The sequence below is a fragment of the Octodon degus genome, unplaced genomic scaffold (assembly GCF_000260255.1).
Source record: "Octodon degus isolate 3935 unplaced genomic scaffold, OctDeg1.0 scaffold00073, whole genome shotgun sequence".
NCBI lineage: Eukaryota > Metazoa > Chordata > Mammalia > Rodentia > Octodontidae > Octodon > Octodon degus.
Window position 1 is genome coordinate 2,427,101 of NW_004524649.1, and position 15,311 is coordinate 2,442,411.

Genomic DNA, 15,311 nt, shown 5'->3' on the forward strand with positions numbered 1-15,311 from the left:
TGCTGGGTGGGCATGAGGGCGACAGCCTGGAGCCACCTTCCTGAGAGGCAGGTGTTTTGGTTGTCTTCAAATGTGACCACTTAGGAAGGTCGCAGGTGTGGCTGACCCATGGCTCAAGGAGTTTGAATCAGGAAGTCACACCTGAGCACCTGGTAGAAGAGGCCCAGGTGGGTTGAGTTTGGGAGGCAGAGGGGAGAGGTGTGAGCATTGAGGTTGAAGGGCTGGGACAGGTGCGCTGACCTCAGTGGAGACCCCTGCTCTGTGTCCGCGCTGTCCCCATGCTGGCCCTTATGCTGTCATTTGCAAGGCGGAGTCGCACTTCTCCTCCATGGGGCTGCTGGATAATGAGCAGGATTCACAGGCCGAAAGCCCATTGGGCTTGGAGGGGGAAGGCTCATGTTCCCTGTGGGCAGGGCCAAAGGACATGGGGTGGGACAAGTGTGTCCGCTAAGAGGCAGCCCCCACCCCACTTTCTTGCCTACAGATGACTTGGTGCATGGACTCCTTATGGGAGTGCAGAGCAGGCAGGAGTGGCTACCCTATAGGCTGGGCCATGGTCACAGCTCGCTGACCCTCAAGTAAGGGCATCTGTGCGGACTGGCTGGGCCCAGGCCGGCGGCCCTGGGCAATGTGAGGTATGCAGAGACCCCCGCCCACATCAGAGCCCGGGCAGACCTCTCGGTTGCTCTAGTTGAGAAGCTTGCCTGGACCTTGCATGCTGGTGGCTGGAACCTGGCAGAAATGCCGTGGCCAGCGCCCGCTTGTCCTTCCCTGAGGCTCCAGATGTCCGGGCTGGAACATGTTTGGAATCTGCTCATGTGACCACTCTGCTCCTTTGTCATTCTTTCGGCCAAGCTAAGGTTCTCAGAGTTTATTAATGTTTGGGCTGTAGCAGCAGTAATGATTGTGGGAGTTTATCTCGGTATCTAGGCGACCGCTGCCGCCTGCTCTGAGGAGCACCGCCAAGCTCCTGGCCCCTGGGAGCTACAATCCCGCGGGGGCTGGCTGTGCCATTCTCCGCCCCGGGGTGGGAGGGGCGAGAGGAGGGGCCACGCAGGGGAGGGTCCCGCCTCTGGGGAGAGTGGAGGCCCAGTTTGGCTCCTGTTTTGTGCTTTCCTCCTGCTTTGGAGGCCGCAGACTGGGTTGAGCCTGAGTGAGCGAGCGCTTTGCCACGTTGCGGTGTCTGTTTCCCCATCGGGCCCCCTCAAGGCAGCAGCCCTGTGCACAGGGTTCAGCCGGGCCATCTCTCACTCCTCGCCAGGCTGTGTCTTGTCCCCTGCCCTTGTCCCTTCCGTGTCCTCCTACAACAGCCGGACAGAGTGTCCCCGGCTTGGCTGATGGGAGGTGGGGTTGACTGTGGGGCTCTGCCCCACTCTGTCCTCTGGAAGTCCCTTGGTGTCCTCTGTAACCCCATCCCATGTCTGGCCTGATGCACTACCCTGAGAGGATGTGTCCTCAGAGCCTTTCCTGTGTGCTGAGGCCTTCAGCCACCATGTCACTCAAGGCCCCTGTGATTCACAGGCTCTGCTTTTAACCCTGGATCTCTGCGACTTCAGGGTGGGATCTTTAGGAGTGGGACAGGTGAGCCAGCTATTTTCCCAAAAGACAGCCCTATTCGACAGTATGAGCCCATCAATTTTCTGGACTTTACAACTAAATTCTCCTTTTCCAGCGTCATATTTTTGCTTTGTTCTGTTTTTGAGAGGGGTATGGCTATGCTGCCCAGGCTGGCCTCCAGCTCCTGGGCTGCAGCGATTCTCCTGCTTCAGCTTCCTGAGTGGCAGGGGCCACCATGCTAGGTGCCAGCCTTACACTTTGCAGAGGCTTTGGGCACATTTTCCATTGGTGCCATGGACATGAGTGGGAACAGAAGAGCGTTCCTTTGCTCTTCTGCTTCCTCCCAAATTTATTCTTGAAGTTTTTGTTGGGAATTACTAATTATGAAGTGAATAATTAAAGTAGAAGGAATGAGCTGACTAATGACCACCCTGTTGTTTTAGAGGAATGATTGATGCACGTTGCCTTCAAGGGCAGCCGAAAACTGGGTTTGGAGCTCATGGAGCAGGAGGTTGCCTGCGGAGGCAAGGGCACCTTTGCTGTTTCTCCGGACTCTCAGGCCTTTGGTGTTGAGAGTGCTGTTCAAAGCAGGGTGGACCTCGGTCCTATGCCTTGTGCCCTGAGCCATGGGAGTGGCCCGGTGAATTTGGTAGAAATGTTTCATGTCACAAGCCACACCGAGGCTTTTCTCCAGAAAAGGCTGCTGGGTGAATGGTTCTCAGAATGAAGTCGGCCAAAGTCTCCTGTCCTGTTCACAGCTGGGTGCTGCCCTAGGCTCTGGTGCCCTGCGGTAACCCCAGGGTAGCCTTCCCTGTCTGGATTAGCAAGGAAGCCTAGAAATAGGAGGATGGGCTGCCTGTGCCCAGCCTGGGGTTTTCTGTGAACTCAGCGTTCTGTGTTGCTCTTGTTATTACAGAAGCTGGGTCATGTGACTGGGCAGGGGCTTGAAATACCTTAGTGCTATTTCTTAGCCACAGAGAAAAGTGAGCGATTGTAGAAAGTTAGAACCAACATCCTTTTGCCTGCCAGGGAAGGACTCTCGAGTGGGCTGGGAGGTAAGCAAGTCCCTCCTCCCGCAGTGAGGGTCCTGCAGGTCTGGCTGGGCTCCAGCTGAACTCCAGGCTTGGCGTCCACTGCAACCCCAGCCACAGGCTGCAGGAGCCTTTGGTTTTTGGTGAGTTGGCACCTGGTTCCCTGTGATACAAGCTGTGCCCTGTGACTAGGAGGGAAAGAACTTTCCGGAGACAAGACTCAGGTCAGGAACAAGGCTGAGGTCCAACAGGAAGCCAGGCGTTAAGGAGAGCCGAGGCCACTTGAGCCTCATGGTGCCTTCCGTCCCACTGACTGCGTGCCCAGCTGGAGGCAGGCCTAGGGCTGGACTGTGAAGCAGAGACAGCCTGGCAGGGGCTCCTGCACCCTTCCTCCTGTATGCTGGTGGCAAGAAAGGCTTAGTCTGACCCAGGGCCAGTGGTGTTTAGCACTTCTCTTGTCAATTCCCGTTGGAACAAGAGTCAGCCTCGAAGTAGAAGCCTTTGGTTCTGGTTTATTTGTTCTTTTAGTTTTTTTGGTGCTGGTGTAGAACCCAGGGCATGTGTACCTCTGAACTGCACCCTAGGCTCATCCATTGTTTATATCGAAAAAGAAGTAAGTTAACCCAGGGCAGCAAGATCCGTAAACAAAATACTGTGAGTACATGGCAGGACCATGAAGTTGCTCTGATGCTAGGCTTGGAGACAGTCTGGGCGTGATCAAGGATAGGTTTGGACCTGCCTGACTCCTTCAGCTGAACAGTCTCGAGACTGTTCAGAGAACCTCTCTGTGGTTCAGTTTCCCCAGCTGGACAGAGGGGCTACGAGCTCGGCGCATGGGCTGCTGTGCGGTCATATGGTTCCGTGTGAAACCAGCTCCAGGCTCAGTACTTGCCCCATAGCTGTCGCTGCTGTCATTCTGGGAAGCAGAAATTGAGGTGAAGGTGCACGGACAGGGAGGGCTGGCCTGGGAGGACATCTAAGCTCACGGGAGACAGGGTAGTAGGAGAAGGTGGTGGCATGTGGCAGGTGACAGGTGGGTTGTGCAGAAGGTGCTTTCATCCCAGGGCCGCAAGCCAGCTGAGTGCCTGGAGCCCCAGGCTGGCAGCGGCTCCAATCATGGGTGACTCCATACCCTCCTCAGACCTGGTCCTGCCACCAGCACTACTGCTGGGCCGAGGGCAGGTGTGGCTCCTCCAAGACTTCTGGAGACCAAACAGCTGCTGCCTCTGAATCAAGCATAGCTCAGCAGGAGAGCACCTGCCTGCATGCGCGCGCGCGCGCGCACACACACACACACACACACACACACACTCACACTCACAGAGATAATGCAGCCCCAGCGAGGAGAGCTTTCAGCCACAGCTACAGGAAACACCCGGCTTCCTCTTCACTTGCAGAATGTCTTCCTGCTCCTCTGTGCACTTCCTAAAGCGCAGCGACGCAACGCTTTCCGAGAAATGATCCCAGTAAAACAAATTAAGACTTTTAAGTACTGTAACATGTGTTCAGGCATGGAGCAGATGTTTAAGGTGGTCTGACATGTAGGCCACTGAGGATGCCACTTTCTGTGTGGATGTAGGCAAATGATGTTCACAAACCCACGCATCTGGTGCCTAGCCCTAGTAACATTGCTGACTGGCCCCAGGGGAAGGGAGCAGAGCTTTTATAGCCAACTCTACAGCAACTGGGAAGTTCAATGTGAAAGATATCCACTGCAAGTGTCTGTAACCAGCAGGATACCTACATGAGCCCTGCATCTCTTGCCCCCTTCAGCATGTAAGGTTAATCTCAAACAGGAAACAGACTTTAGAGAAAAGAAAGGCAGAAATACACTAATATTTATTTATTCATCTTCCAGTCAAAACTGGTTCTTCATGGTGAGTGTTTTTCCCTTCTAGCCATTTCCTGATGCCAGCCTAGGGAAATAAGACAAATTGTCGGTATTTTGTGCATTTAAGAAATGAAACAAATTATGAGGGGATGTAGCGCAGTGGCAGAAGTCTTGCCTCCCATGCATGAGGCCATAGGATCAATCTTCAGTGCCACAAAAAACAAATACATTGTACCAACTCCTGCATGATTTGATCACTTCCTCCAATTACTCTAGCTGTTGGTACACATGAAATAAACATCCGTGAAGGACTTATCTCCTGCCCTGCTCAAGTACAAAGTCTACTTGGAAAGAGATTTAAGCTTCATTTATTGCCTTCTTCTCAGCATCTGGAACTCAGTCCAGCTCATAAAAGATGCTCAATAAATATTTGTTGAACAAATGCTCCCAGCGTGAGATGACAAGAGCCAATGCAGGGTGAGTGGAGCCTGATCCTCTCATGTCTCCCCGCACCAGTGATGCCAGCCTGGCCACTCCTGTGGTCAGCCCACGTGCTCTGCTCCACAGTCTCAGGTGCAGCATTGGAAGGATGCTTCTGTCTTCACTACTTCCCATCTCCTTTGGTGCTGGTTCTGGAGGACGGAGGCGGTGAGGGAAGAAAGGACAGACTTCCTCTCTGCACCAGGTGCTGGTGGCTCTTGGGCACAAGTCCTGCATGAAGCCTGCCTGCTGTGCAGCCCAGAGGTCGCCTCACTGGATGGCTGTATTATTACTGCTATTATTATTTCTTTATTTTACTGTTTTGGTGCTGGAGTTTGAACTCAGGGCCTTGCACATGCAAGGAAGGCACCTTGCCACTGAGCCACGCCATCGGCCCCACGTTACTGTTGGTGTCAGAAGCAGTAGCATTTCTGCTTGTGGAAGTCTTGGAGAAGCCACAGATACTGAGTCACATTGATTTAAACAAAGTCTGAGCACTTGGAATGATAGGATCGTTTGGACAGTGTTTTTCTTTTCAATGATTTGAAGACCTGTTTGCTAACCCTGTTTCTGATGATACAAGTTGGGGAAAGGACACTCCAGACTCCACAACTTCCAACTGCTGATGGAGAACGAAAGATGAACATAAAAGGTGATGAGTTAACTTGTAAAGAGGAGAGGAAACTTTTTTTAAAAAAAATTTTATTTATTTATGTGTGTGTGTGTGGCCAGCTCAGCCCACCAGGGGGCGGGGCTGACTTGGGTGTTGTGCTGGGGGATTGAACTGCGGTCCCTGTGCTTTGTTGAGCTTATTCTAAGTAGGTGCTTTAGACCACTGAGCCATCTCACCAGCCCGAGGAGAGGAAACTTTAGATCTAATTAGACAGAGATACATGGACAGTCTCCATTGAAAAGAAGCTTCTGAGGGCTGGCCAAATAGCTCAGTGGATTAAAGTACCTGCAAACAGGGACAAAGACTGGGGGTTCGATCCCCGGGCCTGCCATGCCAGCCCTGCCTCTGGGGCACACTGAGATGGCAATTGAGACTCGGCATGGTGATGCGTGTCTGTAATCCCAGCTCTTGGGAGGCTATAAACAGGCGGATCACTATGCGTCCGATCTAGTAGTGAGACTCTGAACACCCTTCCCCAAAATACAAAAAAAAAAAAAAAAAGAAAGAAAGAAAGAAAAAAGAAATGAAAAGAAGTTTCTGGAATGGATACACTTGAGAAATAAATCAGTTTAAATATCACATTTTTAAAATCTTAAATGATAAACCCAGGGTAAAAATAAAGAGTGAAATAAAAGGTAGATAATGGAAGGAGCTGGGTCCTTCACAGTGGGAAGGAGTTCAAGAGGTGGGGGGTGAGGGAGAAGGGATAAAGGCTGAAAAAACTCCAGATGTGTTACGTATGAGTGCCAACTTTGCACAAGGAATGCAAACATCGTGCGCCACAACAGTGCACTCATAAAGTAATTAAAACTCCCATAGCATGAAGGGCCCTGGTTTAAGAGCACATTAGAGGGCACAGGGGTGCTGGGTAGTGACTTCGGGTTAAATTGGAGCCACCTGTGTCAGATATTAAAAAATCAGTATATCCTGGGATGGGGTGTAGTTCAGTGGTGGAACGCGGGCTTAGCATGTGGGAATCCCTCAGTAGTGCAAGTCATCACTGCCATCACCACTGTCTTTCTTTTTTTCATGGTGTGTGTTATTTTATTCCCTATTTCACTTAAATGTCACAATATTTACAGAAGTGTTCTCATTCTAGACCTTGATATGAGAGGATGCAGAAGGAAGCTCAACAAATATGTGCTCAATAAATATTTCTTTTATGAGTTCTTGGGTACAATTTAGATATTCATGATGATCATAGGTATTATATGAAGTTTGTACTTGTGTAGGATGTACTTTGATTCCTCTTTCCTCAGTGTCCTCTTCCCCTTTCAAGTCTTTTTTTTCAAAATTTTATTGATAAACAGATAGTAATGAGACAGATTCAAATCAAATCGGAAGTACAGTTTCAACAAATAATACACTGCATATATTCTTTCATTTGCATGATGAATACAGATAAACTAGAGATTAAGTAAAGATGGACTGCCTGGGTCGCCAAGCTCTGCTCTGGACAGACAGCATGGGAGGGTGAGGGTCTAGTGGTAATATGGGGGTGTCAGGAAGGAACTGGAGTACACCGTGAGAGAACCTGGGAAGGGAAAGTGTTTGATGAGGCTGAGGGGTGGAGCGTTTGGGAATTTGAGGAGCTGTCATTGAATGGCAGGAAGATTTATTCTGAACTTCTTTAAAGGGCTGAGCTGAGACTAAAGGGTGGAATTTGAGCAGCTGGAATCTTGATCCAATTTCGGGGGGAGTGTCTCTTTGTTAATGTGACAGGGAAAAAGCAGCCCTGTAAAGTGACCTCTGGTGGAGTGAAGTTTAAGCGGAGGCGTGGCTTGGAGTTCCATTACCCCAGCAAAGCCTTCTGACCTTCACGGAGTCCCTTTAACTTCAAGATGTGTGGCCTTGGCCGAAGGTCAGGCTCAGAGAGTTACCTGGATCAGATTCTTGTCAGAAGAAGCCCGTTCTCCGGACATAGCAGCAAGATGGTGGAACGCACCAGACTCCGTGAGCTCCTGGCGCCTACCAGGGCCTCCCAAGGATCACATGTGGGCTTGGATTGAAGCTTCCTGGGATCCTGCTCCAGCACCCTGCTGTATGCAGAGGCCTTTATCTTCTGAGAGAATTTGTGGTCAGCCTGACCCGCTCTCTGGACACTCCCTCAGGCTGGATGGGGTTCAGCTGCCCAGCACAGAGGCTGGGTGACTTCTGTTCCTGCAGGGACACTGCTCCTTCCTCTCTGGCCCAGTCCTGAAAGCTGTGCCTGCTGCCCCAGTGACAGCAGCCCCGGGGTGGACAGCTGGCGGCTGCACACAACCTTGCCCGTGTGTCTCACTTGCGCAGGCAGTTGTGCTTCTGGATGATTCTGCCTTTCTCATTCTTTTAGTGCCAATGCTCCAGCGGTGCCTGGTGGGGAGTTTTTTTCACATCTTAGGAATTCAGGGTAGTTGGTTTTAGTCATTTCAGAACATGATTTCAAACATTGATGGGAGTTTCCACTTGTTGGGAAAGAGAACACACAGGGCATATTCGTCTGGGAGGGTCCTGGGTGGATCCTGTCTCTTACCAATACTTGAAACCTTGTACCAAGTCAGTTAAAAGCAGAAACTAAGCAGGTGCCTTGTACTGAGTAAAGGACACTTATTCTTTAACTTGCAATCCTGCGGCAGCTGAGAAATGAAAGCCCCCAGGCCGGCACAGCTTCCCCAGGTCTGCAGAGTAAAGGCCCAATTTCTATACCACCGGGTGGAGGACACTGAGCTCTGGCTTCCCAGTCCTGTGTAGAGGACCTGTGCAAATGGGGCCTCTTTCCCCATGAGTGAGTGGGAGTGTTTCTGGGCCCTGGATTCTGGTCCCGGGGGGTTGTTGGGTGTTCTTTTGGGGAAACTCAGGCAAGGGGTGGGTGGGCACCACTGAATGGTGTCTTTGTCCTCTTTCTGAAAGCCTCAGGGAGAAAGGCAAAATCCCTCCAGAGGCACTGGCAAGCTGCAGGCTGGCCCTGAGAGCCAGTTCTTGGCGGGCTCCTTCGCAGGGTGATTTGGGAAGAAACAAAGCCCCCTTACCCCGCAGGCCTCTGTTGAGATGGGAACTGCTCATTTTTATTCTTTTGGTCTCCTAGCAGTCTCTGGTTGGGTTTTGCTTTTGTCCTGGGCCTGGCAGCCCTTTGAACCAAGGCCTCGTGCTTGGCAGGGCCTCATGGAGTTTGAGCTGGGTGAGCTCTTTTCTCTTGTCTCTACTTCCTGCCCACTGGGATGAAAAAGTGTCCTCAGCCCCTGCTTTTCTGAGTTGACTGTCATGGACTGTGATTGGTTGGTATGGACCATGTGTTAACTCTGAGCAGCCAATTAGCTTGCCCCATGCTGTGCTGTGTTCCCACTGGCTGGCTGAACCTAGTGTTGGTCAGGGTGTAAAGGTATGTGTGGAGGAAAGGTGCTTGGAAGGTGGCTACCTGGCCCTCTGACCCTGAATCTGTCACTGACTGTGTCCCCTGGACTAGGCCTTCTAAGCCTGAGCCTGGGCTCCAGACTGCTAAGAGGGCTGATCCGTGCCCCTGGCCTTTGTTGAGTCAGAAAGCTACCCTCAGCAGAGGATCTTTCTCACCGTTCTTGTGAGGTGCTTGTTTGCACACATCTGTGGATTGTGCTCTGTGCGTGGCCTCTTGTGAGCTCTGACAATCCCTGCTGCAGGTAGACACAAGGACAGCCTTGTCACTTAGTGAGTTGGTGGGGATTGGCCAACTATCAAAACCATTTTTTTTTTTTTTTTTCTGGAAAAGAACTTGCTGGGTCACAAGCATTCCAAACCTGCTGTCCTGCAAGGTTGGGCACACCCTTACCTCTGTGCACTGTCCCACCCCACCTGTCTCTCTTGTGTGCTGCAGGGAGCTGCTGGAGACCACGTGCCGCCTGGCCAACACGCTGAAGAGGTATGGAGTCCAGCGCGGGGACCGCGTGGCCATCTATATGCCGGTGTCCCCACTGGCTGTGGCGGCAATGCTGGCTTGTGCCAGGATCGGAGCTGTCCACACAGTTGTCTTTGCTGGATTCAGTGCGGAATCCTTGGCTGGGAGGATCAATGATGGTGAGTACAAGGGTGGGGGCAGCAGGGGCAGGAGGCCCCTGGTCCTTGCTCCTGGGTGACTGGCCATCAGGATGGAGAGTAACAAGTGACACAGACAGGTGGTTGGTGCTACCGGGGATAGGCACAGGGATGCATGAGTCTTCTGTGAGGAGCGATCTACCAGCTGCCTCAGGGCCAGGAAGCAGGTTTTCCTCAGAGCCTCCAGGCAGCAGCCAGCCTGCTTACACCTGCCTCTGGCCCAGGAGACTAAGCAGAGTGCCTTGGAGGGCAGACTGTGAGTTAAAAGCAGACTAGGCCATCAAGTTTGTGGTGATTTGTTGTGGGGACAAAAGAGAATTTGTGCAGATGCTGAGGCCTGTGCCCAACCAGGAGGGACAACAGAATCCAACCGGACATGCCCCATGGCACCCGCCTGTGTCCCAGGCTGTCCCTGTCCAGCCCCATTGGTTGGCTATGAAGGTATCCAGTGGGCAGATAGCCTTTGTCCTGCCCAGATGGGCCCAGCTTCCCAGGTGGATGGTGGTTTTGCCCTGAAGGGAAAATACATATGGCCAGAGACCCTGGTGCCCCAGGCTGGGGTGGCTGCCTCTAGGGTCTAGAGAAACAATGGGAATATTCTAGAACTTTCAGTGATACCAGCAGCTTGCTTAGGTCCCATGTCCTAGGTTTATCACCACTGGTCTAGAGTGTCTCTAGAGTATCTCTAGTCCCTGGATAGCCCTCACTGAGCTGCAAACCCTGTGCTGAGAATTCTCGTGGCCTCAGGGCTGTGATGTCTCTGAGGCACTGAGGAGGGAGAAAGACTGAAGGAACAAGGCCTGAAACAATTTCCAAAAATGGGCTTAAAAGATGGAGCCCAGACTCTGAGACAAGATCTCGAGAAGAGTGTTTCCTCAGAGGGATGGTTCTGGGAACTGCCAGAGGCAAGGTGAAGTGACGCCAGGAGAGGAGGCCACACTGGGGACCCAGAGCCTCATCCACAGGGAGCCTCCTTCCCCACTGTGTAGCCCCTATGAATTAGGCCGACACTGGTGTGGCTGGGGAGTTGGGGTTTCACACTCTGTCACTCAGAGTCCCTGCTTGAGGAGCATCCCCACTCATGGTTCTGGAAAGGGCCCCTGATTCAGACTGACTAGAGGACCTAGGCCTGGGGGCAAGAGCTGTTTTTTGCTCCAGAATCTTTCTCAGAGGCTGATAACCACCATAGCCTTGGTCGCTCTGGTGCTCCTGGGTGGGTACAAGGCCGAGAGTGATTCCTTTGCCTGTGGGCCTCAGGCCCAGGATGTGTGGCCCTCACTCCCTGCACTGGCTCTGCCCTCTCTTGGGTGTGGTCGACCAGCACAGCCCTGGGCCTGCCTTCTCCTTGCTGGGTCACTGAAGAGCAAGTGTGAAGCTTCCCCTGAAGGTGGGGCATGCAGGCCGCTCCTGGGCCCCCACCCTGCTTCTATGCCCTGCTGACTGTGAGCTGCATGTCAGCCTGGACGGCCCCGTGCAGGGAAGGCTTTGGGGCTTGGTCTCTGCTGCTGGAGCTTGTCTGTCACCACAGTTGCTGTAGGTGGCCAGCCTGGAGACCCTCCTGTGTCAGGCCAGAGAGACACCTGGAGGTGGGAGACTCATGTTCTGGCCCTCAAGGAGAGTGGCTGCTCTGTGCCTTGTCTCGAGCCGCACCCCACACACCCCAGACAAGTCAGGCCCAGTGTGCTGTGCTATGCTGTGGGCACAGAGCAGGCAGATCTCGCTGGTTCTTCCACTCTGGTTGGAAGCTCCCTAGCGCATGCTCAGGCCTGCACGTGTGACCACAGTCAGGCTGTGTGAGGGGTAAAGGGGAGAGGAGACTGATTTGATGTGTCACTATTGTCTCTGTTAGCCAAGTGCAAGGTGGTTATCACCTTCAACCAAGGACTCCGGGGAGGGCGCGTGGTCGAGCTGAAGAAAATAGTGGACGAAGCTGTGAAGAACTGCCCGACCATCCAGCACGTCCTGGTGGCACACAGGACAGAAAACAAGGTCCCCATGGGGGAACTGGATGTCCCTCTGGAGCAGGTGGGTTTGCCCCACTTTATGTGGTTTGAAGAGGAGGAGTTTTACCAGGTGAATTGCACCTGGGGCTTGTTGGGTCGTGGCTGTCAGCCTAGGTTTCCTAGAGCTGCCCAGGGTTGCCCTGCAGCACCTGCCTCCCCATTTCCTTTTTGGCCCTCGGGATGGAGCCCAGGGCCTCGTGCCTGCAGAGCATGTGCTCAGCTGCCATGCTGCGTCTCCAGCCCATCTCCTGACCCCATGTCCCTCTGCTGTGGTGGAGCCTGGAAGGTCAAGGAGGTGTCCTCCGGGGTAGAGGCTGCTCTCCGAGGCCAGGCTAAGTCCTCTTTGCCACTTCTCCCCTGCAGGAGATGGCTCAGGAGGCCCCCGTGTGCATCCCAGAGAGCATGGGCAGCGAGGACATGCTCTTCATGCTGTACACCTCGGGCAGCACTGGCACGCCCAAGGGTCTGGTGCACACTCAGGCAGGCTACCTGCTGTACGCTGCGCTGACACACAAGGTAGGTGGGGTGGCGCGCTGGGTGTGCACACAGGGATATGTGAGTCACAACACCACAGAGGTGGGCCTGTGTGTGAGAGGCGTCTGGGTGCTCTGCTTGCGTCCTGGGACAAGGCCCCAGCTGCTCTGATGGCCAGGCTGCTGCTGCTGTCACTGCTGCCTTCGTGGGTTCCTCATGCCATAAAGCGTCAAGAATTGTATCATAGGATGGCATTGGAAATGAAAGAACCTAAATAACAGAGATTTATAATGCCTGGGATGTGGTTTAGTGGTAAGGAGTGTGGTATGTGTATAGGGGTCCTGGGTTTGAGCCCCAGCCCTGGGGGAGAAAAGAGTCACGACTGGAATGGGGTAGAGATGAATGCAGATGCTCACAAAAATTCAGACATTCTCTTCACTTCAAGGTTCATTTTCTTCTTCTGTCTTTAAAAGAAGACATTTTTATAGATCCCTAAAAGATTTGTGGAAGCTGGGTGTGGGCGCTTGGGAAGGTGAGGCAGGAGGAGTGATGCAAATTTGAGGCCACAAAGTGAGTTCAAGGCTCACCTGAACTCCAGGGTGAAACCCTGTCTCAAAAAGACAAAATGAAAACAATTTTTTTTTTGTGGATTCTAGCCCCTACTCATTTTAAAACTAAAATTTATGTATTTTTAATTTTGTATTTTAGGGAATGGTCTACAGGGTGTTGAGGTTCTCGCTACTAGACTGGACTCATAGTGATCCGCCTGTTTACAGCCTCCCAAGAGCTGGGATTATAGGTAGGCGCCACCACACCCAGTCTCCATTGCTGTCTCAGCATTCCCCAGGAATGGGGGCAGAGTGTGCAGCATGGCAGGCCTGGGTATGGAACCCCCAGCCCCTGCACCTGCTTGCAGGCACTTTAATCTGCTGAACTATTTGGCCAGCCCTTAAAACTAAATTTATTTATTTTTTTTCTATTTATTTTATTGAGAAACAAATATCAATGAGACAGTTTCAAAACTGATTAATAGTACAGTTTCGATAATTAATACATTGTACACTGTTATCTTCTTAGTGGTTATCCATAGTACAAGATGCAGACAGAATATCCTGTCCAAACACTGTTAGTACAAATCTTTCTTATTGAATTAAGCGAAAGTAGCTGTATATCTATCCTAACTATTCTGCAATACAGATAAAAGATGGTCCTTCCTTTGTATCACCTTTTTTTTGTTTAGTCCTGTCAGATTTAAAAAGGCAGCATTATAAAAAAATTTACAGTTAGTGTATAGAATTACAGCTGGATTTATTCCAATAAATGCATTTTACAAATCAGCATTCATGTAAGCATGGGGGTATAGTTTTACAGGGTATCCCTGAAAACTTTCAGTACTACCCAGTACTTCCCAGCTGGGCTTGTTTCCCAGAGCACCATCTGTGGACTGGGTTGTGTTGTAGGCCACCTCAGCACCTGCTGGGAGCAGTAACACAGGTAACCCTTCCTGTCGTGGCCACCTCCCACAACACAGACAAGGTACCTCTCCAGGTTTCTGTTTGTCAGCTGGGCTGACCCAAGGCAGAGAGGGCCTCAGCCATCCCAGTGGAGTCTTGGCTGGGTTGGGGACCCACGTCCAGTTCTGACTTGGTCACTGTGGCAGCTGTCGTGGTGGGACCAAAATTCTGATTGACCTGTTGGGTCACATGGGAGGTGATCCCTAGGCCAGGAAGCAAAAGGGCTGTGGGGGAAGGACAAGCAGGTGTCGGGGAGATGGCTCAGTGGAATCAGCGCTTCCCTGGCAAGCGCCAAGGGCCTGAGTTCAACCCCCGGTTCTGAAAAAAAAAAAAAAAAAGAAGCAGGTTTTGGGACAGGGTGTCTGCATGTGCACAGCTTGCAGCTCACCCCTGGGGATGCTGCACAGGGCCAGCATGGAGGACCCGACAGAGAGACAGACAGGCAGATGCCCTGCAGGGCTGCAGAGCAGGTCACCCTCAGGCGGATCATGGAGCTCCATGCTGATGGTGCGGCTGACTTCCAGCTGACCTTATGCAAGACACAAAGCTTTCTGACCCTAATTTTCTCAGCTCCCCCACCTCTATTGGTAAAGGGACGCTGCAAAGATGTGCAAGCTGGGCAAGATGCTGGGAAACTTTCTTGGCTAAATGCCAAGAAAGTTGCAGGCTGGATGTGTCCATTATTTACATAAAATGTACACCGGGGAGCAGTAAGCAGGGGGACACTGCATCCATGCTCAGAGTGTTTCCAGGGCACTGTGGACACGAGCAAGAAATGTGGGGCTGGAGGGAGGGGAGGAGCTTTCAAATTTCCCTCCATACTTGGGGATTTTGGGGGCATTGGGTGTAGGCACTGTTGGGCTCCTGTGGATGACACTGAGTGTGAATGGCAGCGGAGAGGGAAGTGTGCATCTTCTTGCTTATCTATACAGCTCTGCGCTGGGCACAATGCTCAGGCCTTGGGGTGTGAGGAGGCCTGGGACACCCCCAGGACTGCAGGCAGCCAAGTGACCTGCCTGCCTGGTAACAGGCGGAGGCAAGGTTGTTTGGGTACAGCATGGGCTTTTGACTCTGCCCTACTGTGGCTGGTGCAGCTGCCGCAGCTGCCACAGCTGAAGTTGGGTAACAGTCTTCACAGCTGCGGCCACCTTGAGCTCAGGTGACAGTTGTGCCCAGCTTGGACAAATGTATTATTACATGTGAAAGAGGAGAGGCTACTGGCCTTATAGCGGCAGAAGTGCCAGTGGGCTAACACCAAGGACGGAGCATCATGAGGTGGAGCAGAGTGGCTCACTTTATGGCAGCTGTGAGCAGAGCACAGGGGAAGAGCCAGAGAGGCAGGACCAGTGGCGGGATGTGGTCCTGGGGCCATACCTCCAGGACCCACGCTGACACCGCCAGAGGTGTGCTCTTCCTGTCTCCAGTCAAGCTGACGTCAAGGTGAACTGTCACAGGCTGTGGTCATCACTAGGGCTCTAGTGCGTGCACATGTGCACAAGCATGTTTGTGTGCCTGTGTGTGTTTGCCATGTATGTGTGTGTGCATCCAGGTATGTATGTGCTTGTCCATGTACCTGTGCACTTGTGTGTATGTCCATGCATGTATGCTTGTGATGGTGGAAGTGCAGTACTGGAGGGACAGCTGCTGACTGTGAAGGATGTTGGGGTGTTCAGTGGTATAGGGGGCTGCCAGGCTGTGGTCCCC

At 52.3% G+C, this 15,311-nt stretch overlaps 1 protein-coding gene across 3 annotated transcripts in view; it reads left to right on the top strand.

Annotated features, from left to right (window-relative positions):
• Acss1 (acyl-CoA synthetase short chain family member 1) overlaps nt 1-15,311 on the top strand; it is a 39,301-nt gene that overhangs the window by 13,116 nt on the left and 10,874 nt on the right. For all 3 annotated transcript variants that reach the window (XM_004635653.2, XM_023720162.1, XM_023720161.1), the window contains exons 3-5: nt 9,399-9,598; nt 11,466-11,641; nt 11,983-12,135. In XM_004635653.2, the coding sequence (XP_004635710.1) occupies nt 9,399-9,598; nt 11,466-11,641; nt 11,983-12,135 (529 nt within the window). The remainder of the gene's footprint in view (nt 1-9,398; nt 9,599-11,465; nt 11,642-11,982; nt 12,136-15,311) is intronic.